This window comes from Lampris incognitus, chromosome 8 (assembly GCF_029633865.1).
Source record: "Lampris incognitus isolate fLamInc1 chromosome 8, fLamInc1.hap2, whole genome shotgun sequence".
NCBI classification, from domain to species: Eukaryota; Metazoa; Chordata; class Actinopteri; order Lampriformes; family Lampridae; genus Lampris; species Lampris incognitus.
Window position 1 is genome coordinate 48436314 of NC_079218.1, and position 18467 is coordinate 48454780.

The 18467-nt window shown below is 50.3% G+C and overlaps 1 protein-coding gene across 1 annotated transcript in view; it reads left to right on the plus strand.

Moving 5' to 3' along the window:
* atp2a3 (ATPase sarcoplasmic/endoplasmic reticulum Ca2+ transporting 3) overlaps nucleotides 1-18467 on the plus strand; it is an 82025-nt gene that overhangs the window by 47091 nt on the left and 16467 nt on the right. The window contains exons 7-11 of the mRNA XM_056284963.1: nucleotides 1212-1297; nucleotides 1563-2027; nucleotides 11512-11600; nucleotides 15579-15681; nucleotides 16675-16806. Coding sequence (XP_056140938.1) covers nucleotides 1212-1297; nucleotides 1563-2027; nucleotides 11512-11600; nucleotides 15579-15681; nucleotides 16675-16806 — 875 coding nt within the window. The remainder of the gene's footprint in view (nucleotides 1-1211; nucleotides 1298-1562; nucleotides 2028-11511; nucleotides 11601-15578; nucleotides 15682-16674; nucleotides 16807-18467) is intronic.

The window sequence follows — 18467 nt, forward strand, 5'->3', positions numbered from 1 at the left end:
GTGTTCTTTTCCTTAGCTGACAACATTGGCACTTGACGTGGTCTTCAGCTGATGTAGCCCATTTGAGACAAAGTCCAGTGCGTTATAAAATCTGTTTGCTTGCACGATGACTCTTCTGCTTTGACCTCTCTGATCCACAAGCTGTTTTCGTCCACAGGATTGCCGATCGCTGGTAGTTTTTTTTTTCTTTTTGTGCTTTTCACTCCATTCTTGTAAACCCTTGGATGACAGCCATTTGGGAAATGCTGGAAGTGGCACGCCTAGCACCAGCTATCGCACCATGCTCACGGAGGTCGTTCGTTTTGCCCATTCCAGCGCTCAACTGAACCCTGACTGATGGTAGAAATGCTGATCTGTCTGATTTGTTCCAAGTTTTGGAACATACCATTTGTGTGGAGGCCGGGGGTGTACCTAAATAAACTGGCAACTCGGTGTATAGGCAACTTAAATCCTCACTATTGGATAGACTAGATCTAGTATCTGTCATTTCAGTATGCCTTTATCCAACAGTGTGCATGGTTGTATGTTGTGACAATGAAAATATAAACCAGTTATATTTTGGGTTGTGTTGGATGGTGTAGTATCTGCTGGGATATACTAATAGCTATGGGATTTAATTTGTTTGTTCATTTTAATTTGCAAATTTCTAGACATGTAGCATTTTCGAAAATGTATTTGTTGTGGGGGCGTCCGGGTAGCGTAGCGGTCTATTCCGTTGCCTACCAACACGGGGATCGCCGGTTCGAATCCCCATGTTGCCTCCGGCTTGGTCGGGCATCCCTACAGACACAATTGGCCGTGTCTGTGGTGGGAAGCCGGATGTGGGTATGTGTCCTGGTTGCTGCACTGGTGCCTCCTCTGGTCGGTTGGGGCGCCTGTTCGGGGGGGGAGGGTGAACTGGGGGGGGGTAGCGTGAGCCTCCCATGTGCTACGTCCCCCCTGGTGAAACTCCTCACTGTCAGGTGAAAATAAGCGGCTGGCGACTCCACATGTGGGGGGAAGCATGTGGTAGTCTGCAGCCCCTCCCCAGATCGGCAGAGGGGGTGGAGCAGCGACCGGGACCGCTCGGAAAATAGAGTAATTGGCCAAGTACAGTTGGGGAGTAAAAGGGGGGGAGGGGGGTCACAACAAGGTTTCCCATCGCTGGTGTGATTATTAACTGCAGGGCTTACGGTTTTAATCCTCCTCAACTGTGCTGATCTTCTCTTTAGGGGAGTCCGTGTCAGTCATCAAGCACACCGACCCTGTTCCTGACCCCAGGGCTGTCAATCAAGACAAGAAGAACATGCTGTTTTCTGTAAGCAATGCACAGAAACACCTCAACTCGCCTGGTTCTCCTCTCTGTTCAGCTTTCGCATCAAGTTTCTCAGCAAGCTTTCTCAGCCGGGCGACATAGATGCAAACCCGGTGACCTTTTTTACACACATGTCTGATTCCTTTCTATGTAGGTCACAGAGAACATAACAAAGCCCGTGTAAATAAGCCATGGGAAATGAGCATCCACAGTATCTGTAAATTGTTTCCAAATCCAGTCCTTATCTGCTGCTTATCTCCTCTCCCAGGGCACCAACATCGCAGCGGGCCGTGCCATAGGAGTCGTGGTTTCCACCGGCGTCTCCACAGAGATCGGTAAGATCCGTAACCAGATGGCCGCCACCGAGCAAGAGAAGACACCTCTGCAGCAGAAGCTGGACGAGTTTGGCCAGCAGCTTTCCAAGGTCATCTCCTTGATCTGCGTGGCTGTGTGGGTCATCAACATCGGCCACTTCGGCGATCCGGTCCACGGGGGCTCCTGGGTCCGCGGCGCCATTTACTACTTCAAGATCGCCGTCGCTCTGGCTGTGGCCGCCATCCCCGAGGGTCTGCCCGCCGTCATCACCACGTGCCTGGCTCTCGGCACGCGTCGCATGGCCAAGAAGAATGCCATTGTTCGCAGCTTGCCCTCTGTGGAGACGCTGGGCTGCACCTCGGTGATCTGCTCCGACAAGACGGGCACCCTCACCACCAACCAGATGTCTGTCTGCAGGGTGAGTGCTAGCTAAGCCCCTCCCCCCCCTTTTTTTTCTTCCCAGTTGTACTTACCCCACTCTTCCCAGCCGTCCCGGTCTCTGCTCCACCGCCTCTGCTGATCCAAGGAGGGTTGCAAACTGACAGTGAGGAGTTTCACCAGGGGGCCATAACGCGTTCCCCCTTCCCCCCCTGAACAGGTGCCCTCGACCAGAGGAGGCGCTAGTGCCGTGACCAGGACATGTACCCACATCCGGCTTCCCACTCACAAACACGGCCATTTGTGTCTGTAGGGACGCCCGACCAAGCCGGAGGCAACACGGGGATTCGAACCGGCGATCCCTAAGCCTCTTGACCCGCTTTCAAACATAACGTTGTCGGAATGATTTTCTTCAGTGTCGCTGGTGGTTTTCCATTTTGACACGTACAGTTTCTATCGGATAGCGTCGACTCGCACGCGACACGGCTGTTCTTCCTGTCTCATGCACCGCCCGTCTAACATGTCTTATATCGTAACTTACGGCAATGGTAGTGCCGTTATTTTTATTTATTGATTAATTTGGCCTTTTTGGTTTGTCACACAGACGTCTTGATGAGCAAAGCTCTCTCACAACGCCGTAAAGACACCTCTCGTTTCGGACTAGAGCCTGCCGTGAAGACGCCACTTTCCTTACAGACTTTGCAAACCTGTGTTAACAGGGTGATCTGGGGGGCCTTGGTGGCGTAGCGGTCTAAGCATCGGCTTTGTGTCGATGCAGTTGCCCATTGGGGACCGGGGTTCGCGCCCGGGTCTCGTCAGATCCGACTACGGCCGGACTCGACGAAGCAGCAATAATTGGCAACGCTGTCTTCGGGAGGGGGGCGGAGTCGGCTTGTGTTCGTCACATGACGGGTGTGTCGGAAAAAGCAGTGGTTCGGCCCGGAGTCGCCTTGTCACGGAAGTGGCGAGGCGACTCCTTCGACACCGCCGGCCGGAGAGATGTGGTTGGCGAACGCATGCAGTACGAGGGTGGGTGTTTGAAGTAGAATAGGGAGCGATTGGCCACTAAATTGGGAGAAAAAAGGGAAAAATCAGAAATAAAATTATTTTTTTAAAAAAACCCAAAACCGGGTGATCTGACAGTTCTGTGTAAACACCGTTGTCTGGTAAAGTGTCCGTAAATGTCAGCAGGTCACCAGTCAGTCAATCACAGACGACCCGGTCCGGCTCCTGCTCAGACAGGAAAACCACGTGTGGGGCAGAGGCAAGGTTTCGGGTTTCGGGGTCGGCGGCATGTTGGAACGGGGTCTTACAAACTCCACGTTGCTGTTTTGTTTGTCTGTCGTGCTCTTTCCACGCCGCTGCCTTTGGCCCAGCAGTGTTGGACCCGGGTCAGAAACGCTTCGGTTCCGGATCCTGTCTCGTGTCTTGACTCCTTATCAAAATCCTCTCAGACTTCCGGTGGAAACGGGCTGCGCTTATCGCACAAGGCTTTGCTTCGTCGTGTCGGGTCCGATCTCCGTCGCTCATCCGTCCCGTGTTTTCTTTCCAGTCTTTCTTTCTTTCTTCTCGTAGTTTGTTTTTCCCGAAGCGGGGCCAGCGCGGCCCGGGAGAGGCATGGAAATTCCCTGCGGCCTTGTAATGTTTGCCTTCGTTAGCCGGGATGGTGATAAGTGCTGGCGGGGCGGCGTGGGCTGGCATGACCCGGCAGCACCAGCTGCACCACCCGCATGCCTCACCGACACCCCGCCTCCGTCAGAGGCAGGATGGAGAAGTCCACATTTGTGCGTTTTGTTTCTTCTCTCCCCCCCCCCCCCCCCTCCGTGGCGTTGGCCATGGAAAAGGGAACTCATGCGGAGTGTCTCGGCATTTGCCCACAACTTTGATTGTGCAGCGGAGACGCACAACTCGAGGCCCCTCCCTTCCCCCCTTATATGCCCTCATTATGCTGGCTTCACTCCACGCACAAAGTAAATGCCAGCTCTGCTGTTTACCTTGGCTCGGGTTGGCGCTCTGGCTGCACACACACACACACAGACACACACACCGACCCCGGGTAACGCCTCTTGTCCTTACACGTCACCTCCTCACCTCGCTCGGTAACCTTTAAGATGGCCGACCGGTGGACTGACGCATGGACAGACACGCCGACGTGCAACCCCCGCAGCACATTCCTCGACCGCCTCTGTGCGTCTGCAGAGTTAACACCGCTCACCGTCAGTGTGCCGGTGTGGGTGGTGTTGTAACATGTGCACTCTTGTTGCGCGCTCATGCTAGCCAGTTCTCGTTAGCATTGCTTTCAGGGACCGCGTCGTTGCTGCCGCCCGGCGTGAAGTCCGCGTTCAGGTTAGTTGGGGGTGTGACGTGTGTTGACTCTGTCTCAGCCTCATCGCGTGTCGACTCTGCCTCAGCCTCATCCGCAGCCCGCCCCGGCGAGCGGAGCCCGGCGTGTTGTCGCTTTGCCGCGGTTGCGTCTGGACACGACCGGCGTTCCCAGATCTCCCGCTTCCCTGCCAGGCTGCTTGCAGTCGGCCTGACGGGGGGAGAGGCCGGACTGACGTCACCCCGCGTCACGCTCCTCGGAGGCGCTGCCGCGACCCACCTGACTTCCGAATAACTCGCGAGCGGCACGCCGCCGCTCCGTTCTTACGCAACACACGCCGCCATGCTGCCCGGTCGAGAAGGGAGAACTCTCTGTCGTCTACAGGCTGCTGTGTGACCTGTGTGTGTGTGTGTGTGTCTGTGTGTCTTGTGTGTGTGTTGTCTCTGTGCGTGTGTGTATGTGTATTTCTATGTGTGTGTGTGTGTGTGTGTGTGTGTATCTATGTGCCTGTGTGTAATGTATGTGTGTATGTCTGTGTGTGCATGTGTTTCTGTGTTGTCTGTGGATGTGTGTGTTGTCTGTGTGCGTGTGTATATCTGTGTGTGTCGTGTGTGTTGTCAATGTGCTTGTGTGTGTGTGTTTCTGTGCATGTGTGTGTGTGTGTGGGGGGGGCACGTTCGTGTGGGCGTCAGACGATGTGTGTACTGCGTCAGCTAGCGAGGAGCGGGCGGTGTGCAGGGTGTGTGTTGGATGCACGGCATGGCGTGTGCATGTGGATGCCGCTGCAGCGCGGGCGTGATTTGGGCGGGGCGGCGGGGCGGCAGCAGACGGGTCTCCCCTCCAGCCCCGCACAACCCAGCGAGAAGCAGAGAGCGAGGCTTGGCCGGTGTTTTTGCATAAACCCTGACCTTTCTGCGGCGCTCTCGGGCCTCCGCCGCGTACCCGGCGGGCGGTCCCGTAGCCGCACAAAGACGTATCGCACTTCCGCTCCACAATTTTATTGTTTTTCCCCCCATGGTGTTTCCTGGCGATAGTCACTTTTATTTATTTATTTTTGTCAGCTGTCACATTGGACAGCTGTCACATGTTAGCTGTGTCCTGTTCCTCCCGCTGCTGTCTGGACGGACCCCCCCCCCCCCCCTCATAGGAACATATCCTGCCCTGCCGTCACTCCCTCCTCTTCCCCCGCTGCCGAGGGGGATCCCATACCGGCACAAGCGCTCCGAGGGAATCCCTCCGAACCGTAGTACTGGATATCCCTCTTTCCTATGCGCGCACACACACACACACACACACACACACACACAGCATGTGTAAACCCACACCCGCCCTCTGCTCACCGTTCGCCCCTCCACGAGCTCACAGGCATTAAAGGGGAACGCACAAACTTTAGCCGCGCCACTACTGAGTCACATGGATCGCACCGTGCCGTGTTTCCGTGGAGACCGCGGCAGATCAGATAGGGGGGGAGACTCTGCCGGTAGGAGACCACAGCTGACCTGACACAGAAACGGGCTCGTTATTCCCCGACACCAACTCTGGTTTTAGGTGGATGTGGTTTCGGGGGAAGGCGTCGTGGTGCTGTCCTCAGGCTGTGGTTTTTGTTTTTGTTTTGTGGACCCCCCTCCCCCCTTTTCTCCCCAGTTGTATCCGGCCAATTACCTGCTTTTCCGAGCCGTCCCCTCTGCCGATCCGGGGAGGGCTGCAGACTACCACACGCCTCCTCCAATACATGTGGAGTCGCCAGCCGCTTCTTTTCGCCCGACAGTGAGGAGTTTCGCCAGGGGGACGTAGCGCGTGGCAGGATCATGCTATTCCCACAGCCCCCCCCCCGAAATAGGTGCCCTGACCAACCAGAGGAGGCGCTACTGCAGCGACCAGGACACGCGCCCGCATCCGGCTTCCCACCCGCAGACACGGCCAATTGTGTCTGTAGGGACGCCCGACCAAGCCGGAGGCAACACGGGGATTTGAACCAGCGATCTCCATGTTGGTAGGCAACAGAGTAGACCGCCACGCCACCCGGACGCCTACCGTTGGCTAATTTGGAACACAGCAGGGGTGTGGTTACTCCAGAAGGCGTCATTGTTGAAGGACCCTCGAGGCCTCTGTTTTACTGGGTGTCGTTTGCTTCAGAAACTGAATCTTGTGCTTGTCATCGGCTTGTAGTACTGAGTACCGGAACCGTTCAGAAGACTGTGTGACCTCGTTGTGTTGCAGAGTTGTTTTTGTCGTACTGAGTACTGGAACCGTTCAGAAGAGTGTGTAACCTCGTTGTGTTGCAGTTGTCAGAGTTGTTACTGGAGCATCAGTTTCAACAAAAGCACTGGAAAACACTGCTCAGGCACCGCACGTCAGAGGGCGAACGCAATCGGCGATTTTTGTGTCCTCTTTAAACTGATGAGTGCTGCTAAGTGTTGATGCCTAAGTGAAAATGCTTGGGAGCATTAACTGCTTTAAACGGATGCACACACACACACACGCACACACACACACACACAGAGTGTAGAGGAGGAAGCAAATTTAACTGAACGGCATCATTAATTCTTTAATCAGTCAGATTTAATTGAGTCTCAAATAGGGTTTGACAAGGGTGTCTGTGTGTGTGTGTCTGTGCAGCACATCCAGTGTTGTCGCTGCAGCTGGATGTCAGGATGGTAAGGAAATGGAATATTGACAGACAGGAAGGAAGTCATGGGCTGTCGGTTGGCCCGTTGTGAAAGCGAGCGTATATAATTAATATGTGGGGATCAGACGTCAACACCAAGCCCTGAATGGTAAATACTGGTGTGTCCCGGACTCGAGCACTGTAACCCCACCACCCACCTCTTTGTTTTTTCACTACATTAATATGAACTGTGTGCACGGTCGGATCCCGACATGACAGCCTGGGGATATTTCAGGAAGCACATTTACACCCATTAAAGCATCACCTGGACAGCTGTGGGACTCCAGCTCTCCTCCTTCCCTCCGACGTGTCCTTTGTATGCCCGGGGGTTTACTGTAATATACTTTATATAGAAGTGGGAGTGACTGAGGAGGTGGCGCTTCAAACCAAGCCTCGTGAGCAGTGGAACTTACTAGTTCAGGGCTGGTCAACTAAAATTGCCAGAGGTCCAGTAAGTCAACCAGCCTGCCCTGCTGGTCCGAACAACTAGGTACCTACAAATATGAGGTCCGGGTTGAAGATGAGTTGTTGCCTCAAGTGAAGCAGTTCAAGTATCTCGGGGTCTGGTTCATGAGTGAAGGTAGCATGGAGCGGGACATTGACAGGTGGATTGGTGCAGCATCAGCAGTAATGTGGATGTGTACCGGACCGTTGTGGTGAAGAGGGAGCTGAGCCGGAAGGCACAGCTCTCAATTTACTAGTCAATCTTTGTTCCACCACTCACCTATGGTCATGAGCTTTGAGTAATGATTGAAAGGGTGAGATCGTGGATACAAGTGGCTGAAATGAGTTTCCTCCGTAGGGTGTCTGGGCTCATCCTTAGAGATAGGGTGAGGAGCTCGGACATTCGGAGTGAGCTCGGAGTAGAGCTGCTGCTCCTTTGCATTGAAAGGAGCCAGTTGAGGTGGTTTGGACATCTGATTAGGATGCCTCCTGGGCGCCTTCCTTTGGAGGTTTTCCAGGCACATCCAACTGGGAGGAGACCCCAGGGTAGACCCAGAACTCGCTGGAGGGACTACATGTCCAATCTGGCCTGGGAACGCCTTGGGATCCCCCAGGAGGAGCTGGAGGGCGTTGCTGGGGAGAGGGACGTCTGGAGTGCCCTACTTAGCTTGCTGCCACCGCGACCCGACCCCGGAGAAGCGCCTGATGATGAGATAAGATGAGACATCGTGTTTATTCTCGGCTGTTGTTGGCCACAGTCATGCTGTACAGACCGCCATTATCTCCACAACTCACTGGTCGTCTCACCCCCAAAACGAAAAAAACAAAACCAATAAGTAATCAGTGGGCTGGCCCTCTACTCCTCTGCTCCACCGACTACAGGCATGCACACTGACCAACAACATTAATTCCTGTGATTGGCAGAGAACAGGGGAATGGTAGACTGACTCCGCTAATCAGCCCTCCTAACAATACAGGGTCGCTACACTATTGTGGTGAGCTAGTGTGGAAGAAGGCATCGAGACAGATCTCTTTTTAATGGCAGCTCCCATGTCCCATACACCGCACAATCCTGGGAGTGCTCTTTTGTGTGCACACAAAATGGCAATCGAGGTCAGGACTGGAAACATTAGTCCTCGTCACGGTCCTACAGTCAGTCAGTCAGTAAAATGGTCTTCTACTTAGTCTGAGTTAAACCCCCAAACAAACAACACAACCACAGTAACCAAAACATGAACACAACATCACTGAAACAATTTGAACATGAATGTTAACAGTCCCTGAATCCCTTGTGTTCCCCCAGCACAGAACGGCCGGCAGTCCGAGCGACCTTTCTCTCTGGTCGCTACACTATGTTTACAACACCATCTTGCGGCCATGTTACCTTGCGGTCTGGCAAGTATCGAGAGAGACTTTGCAGAGTCAAGAAGAGAGATGAGGTTATTTTTTGGTGGAGGAAAATTAATAGTTCACACTGAAAAAGTAATGTTTGGATGCATTTTGACAAGAATCGTGCAACACATGCAAGATGCCAGCTTAATCTTTTCGAGGGGGAAGCACAATCAAACATGAGTGTATTTAAGCAGCTTCTGACTACCACAGCTGTACAAACTACTTCAGCAACAACAACAGCAACCATATCTGCTGTAACCAGCAGCACATATGTAACAACAACCACACCAAGTATCAGCACACAACCAACCTTGGGACAGGACCAATCAGCACAGAGAAAGCGGCAGAGGCAAACTTACATGGGAGGTTTTGTTTCAAGGCCCGTGATGCCACTACAGCAGAACAAGGTAGACTGGGCTCTGGTTAAGATGATCGCCACAGACTTCCAACCATTTTCAGCTGTGGATGAAAGGGAATTTAGGGACTATGTGAAAGCACTTGACCCCTCACTTGTGCTTCTCAGCAGAAGCACAATATCCAGAGCAGATGATTCCTACTCTGTATGAGAAAGTGAGAGCTGATCTTCTAGAAAAAATCAAGAGAGTACCCGCAGTTTGCTTAACGACCGACTGCTGGACCTCCGGCACAACAACTGAATCTGTTTATATACGTAGCCTATTTTAGTCTTTTATTCTAATTTTGTGCTCGTCCATCTAAGAGTAATTTCATTATTTTATTTTTATTTTACACTATTGTATCTGCCTACATAGCCTATTTTAGTCTTTTATTTCAATTTTGCAATAGTGCATCTGTAGCTTAGTAGTTGTTATTGTTACTGCCTGTTAACACCTATGTCCTATCGGACTTGAACCTAGTTTTTTGGCACTTAACCTGCGTTGTCACCCCCTGACTAGATCCTTGCCTGTGTTGTATTAACGCTCAGATGTACATCACTTTGGATAAAAACATCTAAATTAAATTGTAAATTATTGTGTTCTTTAGTTTTAAATTTGCGCTATTAGCCTTACATATTTGCATTTACGTTGCATGCCTTATTCAGGCTAGTTATTTAAGGGCTACTCTTTTGTGTACATTTTGTACTATTAGTACATATTTGCATTCATTTTCCATGCCATAGTTGCTTAAGGCCTGTAATTTTATTTTAATTTCCCACTATTATGTAGTCTGTTTCCATTTATTTTGCACTATTACATATTGGTTTTAGAACTATTGGTCTTTCAGTCTTTTATCACAATGATGTGGATAATCTTCCTGTAGTAAATCGGTGGCCTCATCATGTGCATTAGTTGGGACTGGGAAAAGGAGCGGCTGTAAAACGGAGGATAAATTTTCTCGAGCATCACAACACCCACAGTCACATTTGGAGAGTCTAGAAGAGCCGCACGATTAAGTTCAAGTTAACAGAGGTGGGCTAAACCAGAAGTTAGCTGGCCGTCACCAGCGATCAAACCACTAACACCGGTGCGGATGCTGTATAAGCGCCGGGGCGGTGGGGGATTCCCCAGGCTCTGCGCGACTGACTCAGTGACTCGAAAACCCGACTCTCTTAAATGATGGTGACTCATACAAACTCAAGTCAGTTAAGAGTCGAACCTCCCGTCACTGTTTGGCTGGCTATAACTGGTTGTGCGTAAGGCAAAACCTTTGCTGTGGTAGATTTCTTATCCCGTGTTCCTCTTGTGTCAATGGCTTGAATCCCCCCCCCCACCCCCATGCATAATATACGTATATACTATGGCTGTAAGACCTACTATATACTACCGAGGGTTTTTGTTTTTTCCCCCCTTTTTCTCATGAGTTGTACTTGGCCAATCACCCTATTTACCGAGCCGTCCTAGTTGCTGCTCTACCCCCCCCCCCCGCGATCCAGGAGGGCTGCAGACTACCACATGCCTCATCCGGCGCATGCGGAGTCGCCAGCCTCTTCTTTTCACCTGACAGTGAGGAGTTTCACCAGGGGGACATAGCACGTGGGAGGATCACACTATTCCCCCAGTTCCCCCTCCCCCCTGAACAGGCGCCCCGGCCGACCAGAGGAGGCGCTAGTGCAGCGACCAGGACACACGCCCACATCCGGCTTCCCACCCGCAGACGTGGCCAAGTGGGTCTGTAGGGACGCCCGACCAAGCCGGAGGTAACACGGGGATTCGAACCGGTGATCCTCGTGTTGGTAGGCAACGGAATAGACCACTACGCTACCCGGATGCCCCAGTGCTGAGGTTTTAGGTTCTACATTAAAATGTTCGTAGTGTGGGAAAATGTAGCCTACTAAGAATACCAGGGAGTAAACTATTCTCACTAAATATAGCTCATCTAATCGACTGGACACTATTCTGGAAGAATTTGGCTAACCTGGAGATAGAGGTTTCACCAGCCATACCCATGTACCAGCATTTCCATTGGGTGACTAATAGCTTTATGATGCATATTAAATGTGTTTTAATGGCAAGTAAGTACTAAATAGTATCTAGTACTGCTAGTTTGAAGTATATTCTCTCAGTATGTGGTACATAGCAGAGAATTTGGACACAGCCGGACTCTCACTCGGTCTGTTTACTTTTCTTGCTCAGATGCAGCAGAAATGCAACATAAATACGGAAAATTTCACAATATCAACTGTGCGAATTTGACTGTCACTGTTTTTCCTCATGGCGTCTGTTTATCTTTGCTCTCCAGATGTTCGTTGCAGACAAGGTGGAGGACTCCAGTTGTTCCCTTCATGAGTTTTCCATAACGGGCTCTACATACGCACCTGAAGGACAAATGTGAGTGGCTCCACTGGTCAAATACTTTTCACTTGAACAGAGAATAAGGATTTAGGCTACATATCTTAATAATGACTGATTATATCGGCGATTGTTGGCAATCCTGTGCCAAGGCTTTATGATTACAGGTTAAGAAGACACATGTTGCCCTGGTTTAACTGTGTGTGGTTTTTGTTATCTTTTACAGTGTGTGTGTGTATGTTGTACAAATCACATAGAGAAAAATGCACAATGGTAGCTGTTGTGCATTTACCTGAGGGGGCTGCCTTTCTTGGGGTGGACAATTACTACCGATCATTCAACCCGATTGGAAGCTCTAGCTATCGCCACCATCACTACTTTTTAATTCAAAATCGATCCTTGGTGCGGCGGCGTGGTGGTTAGCACGGTCGCCTCACAGCAAGAAGCTCCTGGGTTCGAATCCTGGGGTAGTCCAACCTTGGGGGTCGTCCCGGGTCATCCTATGTGGAGTTTGCATGTTCTCCCCGTGTCTGCATGGGTTTCCTCCGGGTGCTCCGGTTTCCTCCCACAGCCCGAAGACATGTAGGTCAGGGGAATCAGCCGTGCTAAATTGTCCCTAGGTGTGAATGGGTCGGCCCTGTGATGGACTGGCGGCCTGTCCAGGGTGTCTCCCCGCCTGCTGCCCAATGACTGCTGGGATAGGCTCCAGCATCCCATCACCCTGAGGTGGATAAGCAGCTTGGATAATGGATGGATGGATGGATAGACGGATGGATCCATCCTCAAAAAATCCCAATGCTGTAAACTGTCTGTGTTTAAGAGGTTATACTGCGTTCAGGAGAATTCAAAGGGCAACAAACCTGTGTACCACTTTTGTGCGTTTGCTGTCATTTAACCGTTTCTGACCTTATCATTTTTAACCTTAACCCGACCCCAACCCCAACCACAGCCTTAATCCTGACCCTTAACCCTAACCTTAAGGCCAGTTCATAGTCTTGATGTACCATACACGAGTCATACTCCGCAGGGGTCCGCGCGGACTAAAGTGACGCAATAGCGGGCCTCAGCATGCATCCCCCCCTGTCCATGTCTGCGCCAAGCTCAGTTTTTGTGACCGGCGTACCTAGTCTTCGCGTACCGGTGTCACACAAAACATGGCTCGGCATGAAACTGTTTCACATCGGCCTGCATTTCGTGTGGCACTGGAAATCCTCTTTAATTTCTTCTTCCCGGCTTTACAACCTTTATACAGTATGGAGACGATGTTTTTCCTCATCCATACTTCTCATTTCCCTCACCAACATGCTGAGCTCCCCATCCCTAGCCCTCCCTTTGTTAAGTGCTCGAACATACCACCTCCGCGAGGTTTTTCTTTCCAACATAGCCCGGCAACAGAGCAGCTCTTCTTCCTCATCCGCGGACAGCACCGTGTTGTTTACAGTCTGTAACTTCCGGCGGAAAGGGAAAACGACGCGCAAAGATTGTGGGGAATGTAGACCTTGGGTATGCGTTGGTACGACTGGACTACGAAAAGGTGTGGTCCGTCCTTACAGTGTGTACGCCATGTACTGATAGACCTTGTGAGCGCCCTTACACTGTTAACCCCCGGGTGTAATGGCGCACAAATAGGGAGTTCTGACATAACGACTAACTGTCGTGAATGACTACCCAGCACACCTACATCCAACAGAGCCATTATTAATGTTACTGGCTGCCGCCGTGTTTATCCTGCTATGCTTACGTCAGAGTACCAAGACAAGATGGGTTTTCACCTTTACACGGTAGCTGTTAACTTATAGGCTAAGATGTTGTTAAGTTGTGCTCTTACACTGACGTCATGACCTGTGAGAGTTGTACAAATAATAATAGTAATAACAAAAAGTACTCTGTTCTGGCTCAAGCATCACCGATGATGAGCACGTGTGATTATTCCTCGATGTTATTGAACCAGTTTTCCTACCGTTATGAGGACAACCCCAACGGAAGCAAACGCACAAAAGTGGTATGGGGTTCAGTTGCTCTTTAATGTTTTGTGTTCTTATTCTTATGCCATGAGCTACATATTTACAAATTAAATTGAACATTTAAAGTATGATATTCTTGAAAGGACAGTTTCGGCCGGTCAGTATGAGCGCTGAAGACGGTCGTGCTGCTGACTGTGTGGCTCGTTTGGGGGTGGGAATCACCAGAGGCCCCGCGGTACAACACTATCACTATACTTAAGTCACAATACGATATTACTGCAATATTAAACATTTTGATATGCTGAGAATTACAATACCGACGGGCTCCAGCATCACCACAACCCTGAGAGCAGGATAAGCGGTTTGAATAATGGATGGATGGATGGATGGATATTGCGGTTTATTGCCTTTTTTTTTTCCAGCTGCGAATTGTGTCCCAAAGGAAAACTTTGTCAACATCTGTTTTCTCTAATAAGACGGCTTTGAGTCTGTTCATCTCTCTTCAATCGTTTTTATTGCAGCAAAATGGGATTTTCAAGCAGACAGACTCGTCAACACTGTCCTAAAAACCTGTTGTAAATGTTGCGTGGACCTGACAAACTGAACTGTTTGTGTTACAGTCTACATTGTCCAGCTTAACTGAATGCAAGTATATGTCAACTGCTGTGCTATTGCAGCTATTTTGAACAATGCAACTTGTGCAAGAAAGTTACGCAGCCCCTTCAGCAACCAGGGGGATTAGAAAGTAAGTTGCTGTTAAATCGAAATTCAGGGGCGTCCGGGTGGCTTGACGCTCTATTCCGTTGCCTACCAACGCGGAGATCGGTGGTTTGAATCCCCGTGTTACCTCCGGCTTGGTCGGGTGTCCCTACAGACACAATTGGCCGTGTCTGCGGGTGAGAAGCCGGATGTGGGTATGTGTCCAGGTCGCTACACTAGCGCCTCCTCTGGTCGGTCGGGGTGCATGTTCAGTGGGGGAGGGGGAACCGGTGGCGGGGATAGTTGGATCATCCCACATGCTACGTCCCCCTGGTGGTGAAACTCCTCGCTGTCAGGGGAAAAGAAGCAGCTGGCGACTCCACATGTGTCGGAGGAGGCGCGTGGTAGTCTGCAGCCCTCCTCGGATCGTCAGAGGGGGTGGAGCAGTGACCGGGACGGCTCGGAAGAGTGGAGTAATTGGCTGGATACAATCGGGGAGGAAAGGGGGGGGGATTGAAATTGAATAAAACGAATCGATTCCTGATTTCCATGTATCGATACAATATCGCCGTGCAAAATGTCGCGATACTATCCTGTATCGATTCCCCCCACCCCACCCCTACTTACCATGTGCCATGGCAGCATTTGAGGTAACCAGGAGGCTTGTTAGTAACCTTTATTCTGTTTGCATATTAATTTCAGGAGAGCCTTTTTGAGTACACAGAGTGTACTTGGTTAATTGTTGTAAAACAAAAACATCTCTTGATGGGTGTTGTTGTACTGTCACACCCATTACTATAGTAAGGAAGACACTCCTGTAGCATTTGAGAACCAGTTAAAGCAGATAAGAAACAGGAAGGAGTGAATGAAAAGAGGTGTGAAGTCTGGTTGCCTGTAGTCCTGTGGTCACTGTGTACCTGTAATGTCATGATGGCCTTTTTCGTGGTCTATGCAGTGTTTAATATCGAGCCTATCGGTGTGTAGTGTGCAGCTTGTGTTGCTCTTGTGAGGACAGTGGATGAAATGACTCCGTGTGAACTTGTGGGTTTCATAACGGTGGAGAGTGGGTATTTGTGTGGGAGCTCCGCTTGCAGCGGCGGCAGTCTACTGGGAAGAGCTCCTGTGTTTGTTATGCAGTCTGTGCCGCTTCTCGGAGAGGAAGGCATGGACACGCACAGAAACGAACTTCTTCAACCTTTTTCAACCGACTTGTTCATTAGCCAACATGAGGATGCTGGAACAACCGAACGTGTCCCGTTCTCATCAGTATTGAAAACGCCGCCGTGTCAGAAGTGTAAGGAATCTTCCTGTGGGGTGCTGTGTTGAGTGATGTCTGTGTGTTTATTCCTCCTAGACTGAAGGAGGACAAGCCGATCCAGTGTGGCGACTATGATGGACTGTTGGAATTGGCCACCATATGTTCCATGTGCAATGACTCCTCGCTCGACTACAACGAGGTCATTACCAGACACAAACACGCCACATACGCACCACAGGCGGGATGGAGGAACGGCGGCACTTTTGCTGCCTCTTCGAGACCTGGTGTCACCATTAATTCTGGAAGTAACAAACTACAATTAATCAGCAGTTGCTATGAAAATCAGACTCATCTGTAACACACACTGCACTCTGTCATCATTTTTGGGCATTTACAAAGTCGTTGCAATGACAGTGTGCACCCTGATCCTGAAGTAGCCTAGCTAGTTTTACTCAAATCTTTCTCTCCCTGGCATGGGTTACTTTGCTCCCCTCTTCGTCATCACCACGGTGTCATGGTAACCACGCCGACTGACTCAGTTATACTGCACGGCACTTTTCTCGCTCCTTTTGTCACCAGTTGTACATCTCCTTAAACTCGGAACAGCTTAGAGCTGGCCGAGGGCGAACAAAAGAAAGGGAATCAAAGGCCGAGATAAACCCGAAGGCGGAGCAGCTCTGGCGCCTCAGAGGTGTAAAGTGTTCTGTCTGTGTGCTGTCACTCAGACAGATGATGTGGGGTTTGCCATTACTGCTTTTGATCCAACCTACTCTTCAGCTGGCAGGGGCGAGCTTTCCAGAGTTCTCCCTGGTGGTGACTCAGTCCTGAAGAGGATTGTGGGGGTAGAAGGGAATGACCAACACATTTACTCATGGCACGATTGGTGACTTGCCGTTAATGTTGATACCATAGTGCTGTTTTCTCTCAGCTTTAACTTAAAATGTTGCATTATGGAGGGCATACATTTGATAATGTGAGCTGAAAAGGGGGGGGGGGATACCAATACTTTAAACTCTCCCTACCACACACATATACACACACACACACATCTAAAACAAGCTATTCCTGAAGACTGCCGCATATTGATCTTCTATTTTCTATTGTTTTTTTCTTTCGCATTTTAATGCAACACGTCAGTTGCATTAGTCAGTCAGCATGCCTTGGGATAATCCTGGTCTCTGGTCTTTCTCAGGCCAAAGGTGTGTATGAGAAGGTCGGGGAAGCCACAGAAACGGCGCTCACCACCTTGGTGGAGAAGATGAATGTCTTCAAGACTGACCTATCTGCACTCACCAAGGTCGAGCGTGCTGGGGCCTGCAACGCGGTAAGCTGCTGTAGTTGTGTGTGCATATGTGCATGTGTGTGTGTGTGTGTGTGAGTGTGAGTGCGTGGGCGTGTGTGAGGATGAGTGAATGAGAGGGAGGGAGAGAGCTTGTGAGTTCTTTGCCATTCTATTGTTGAGCAGTTGCTTCTGTTTGTGTTTTGAACAAGCCAATTTCAGCTTCCATTAGGTGACACAACCTCTTGTCCTTAGACACTCTTATCTGCTGCGAGGGTCTAAGGACAGGATGTTGTGTTGCTGTAAAGCCCCCTGAGGCTAATTTGTAATTTGTGATATTAGGCTATACAAGTAAAACTGACTTGACTTGTGACTGTCTCAATCCTCAATGACCCCTATACATATTCCGAGTCCTTACTTGAAAACACGCTTGAAGTTTTGCTGTTCTGAGTATGAATGATGGAGTGAAGCCTGGTTACACCATGGTTTATCAGTCTGGATAGGTCTCGGTACAGAGGTCTATAGAATGACTTGAAGCTGGTGTGCGAATAAGGTCCCATTCATCCTGCAGTATGTGCACATCAGTATTAATGTGGATGTATTCAGACTTTTCACAAATGTTTTAAGTGTAATTCACTGCTAATTCTCGGCAAAGTATTTTCAATACTGCATTTTTGTCTTTAAAAGAAGCTGTGGGATTTGCATAAGGTTGTTGTTACCTTTATATCAGCAGTAAGTGTCAGACTGTCACCTGCTGTTTTCAAGTGATTGCCATTGACCAATGGTTCCCGGTAATCCTCTCAGATCTAGATAAAGATGAATGGAAAAAGCAAATCCTCAGTGTGACACATCATGATTCGAAGATAGATTCTAGGATGCAGTGGGATACATCATCAGTGATGTTTCCTGACGTCCTCGGGTCTTTCGGGTCTTTCAGCATCATACACCCTCGCTCAGGCGACCCAGCCAGGATTCATCAGGCCCTGGCTTTTGTCCCAGCAGCATTGGCCCACAGATCACTCCTTCTGATCTAAAGCCATCTGGCGCCCCCTCTGAAGCCTCCATGGTAGAGTTGGTGGCTTTCCTTTTTGTAGCCCCAGTGATGCCAAGTAGAATGGAGACCTTGCACAGTGAGCAGCCAGCAAAGCCTCTACACCCCACTTCATTTGGCTCACAACACGCCTTCCAGCCTCCCCTCCGGCACTGATCCACCAGCTCCTGGTACTTGGACCACTTCTGCTCATTTGCCTCTTCCATCCGGTCCTCCCAGAGAACTTTCAGCTCTATAAAGAGCAACTGCCTTGAAGAAGCTGATCATAACACTACACCTGGCCTCAATGAAGTTGTCGTAACATGGTCCGGGAACCTGAGCTGCTCCCCCAAGTTGACTTGCAGCTCCCAGTCAGGTGCAGAGGAGACCGGCTGCTGATCTGGGCTGTGACTGAGGCTTCTCACCATCCCTGACAAAGGCACTGTTCCTTTTTCTGCAGGTTTGCTTGTTGTTGGCCACAGCTTTGGAGATGGCCTCTGTGACTGTCTTCAGCACCTGGTCATGTCACCAGTGGTATCGGCCCTCCCTTAGGGCTGATGATCAGCTGCTGAGGATGTGCTGCGTGAACCTTTTCCAGGGCACATAGGACATGTCGGAGAATCAATTTTGCCCCAGAGATGGAGATTTGTTGGGCTAGGTAGAACATTATACATGG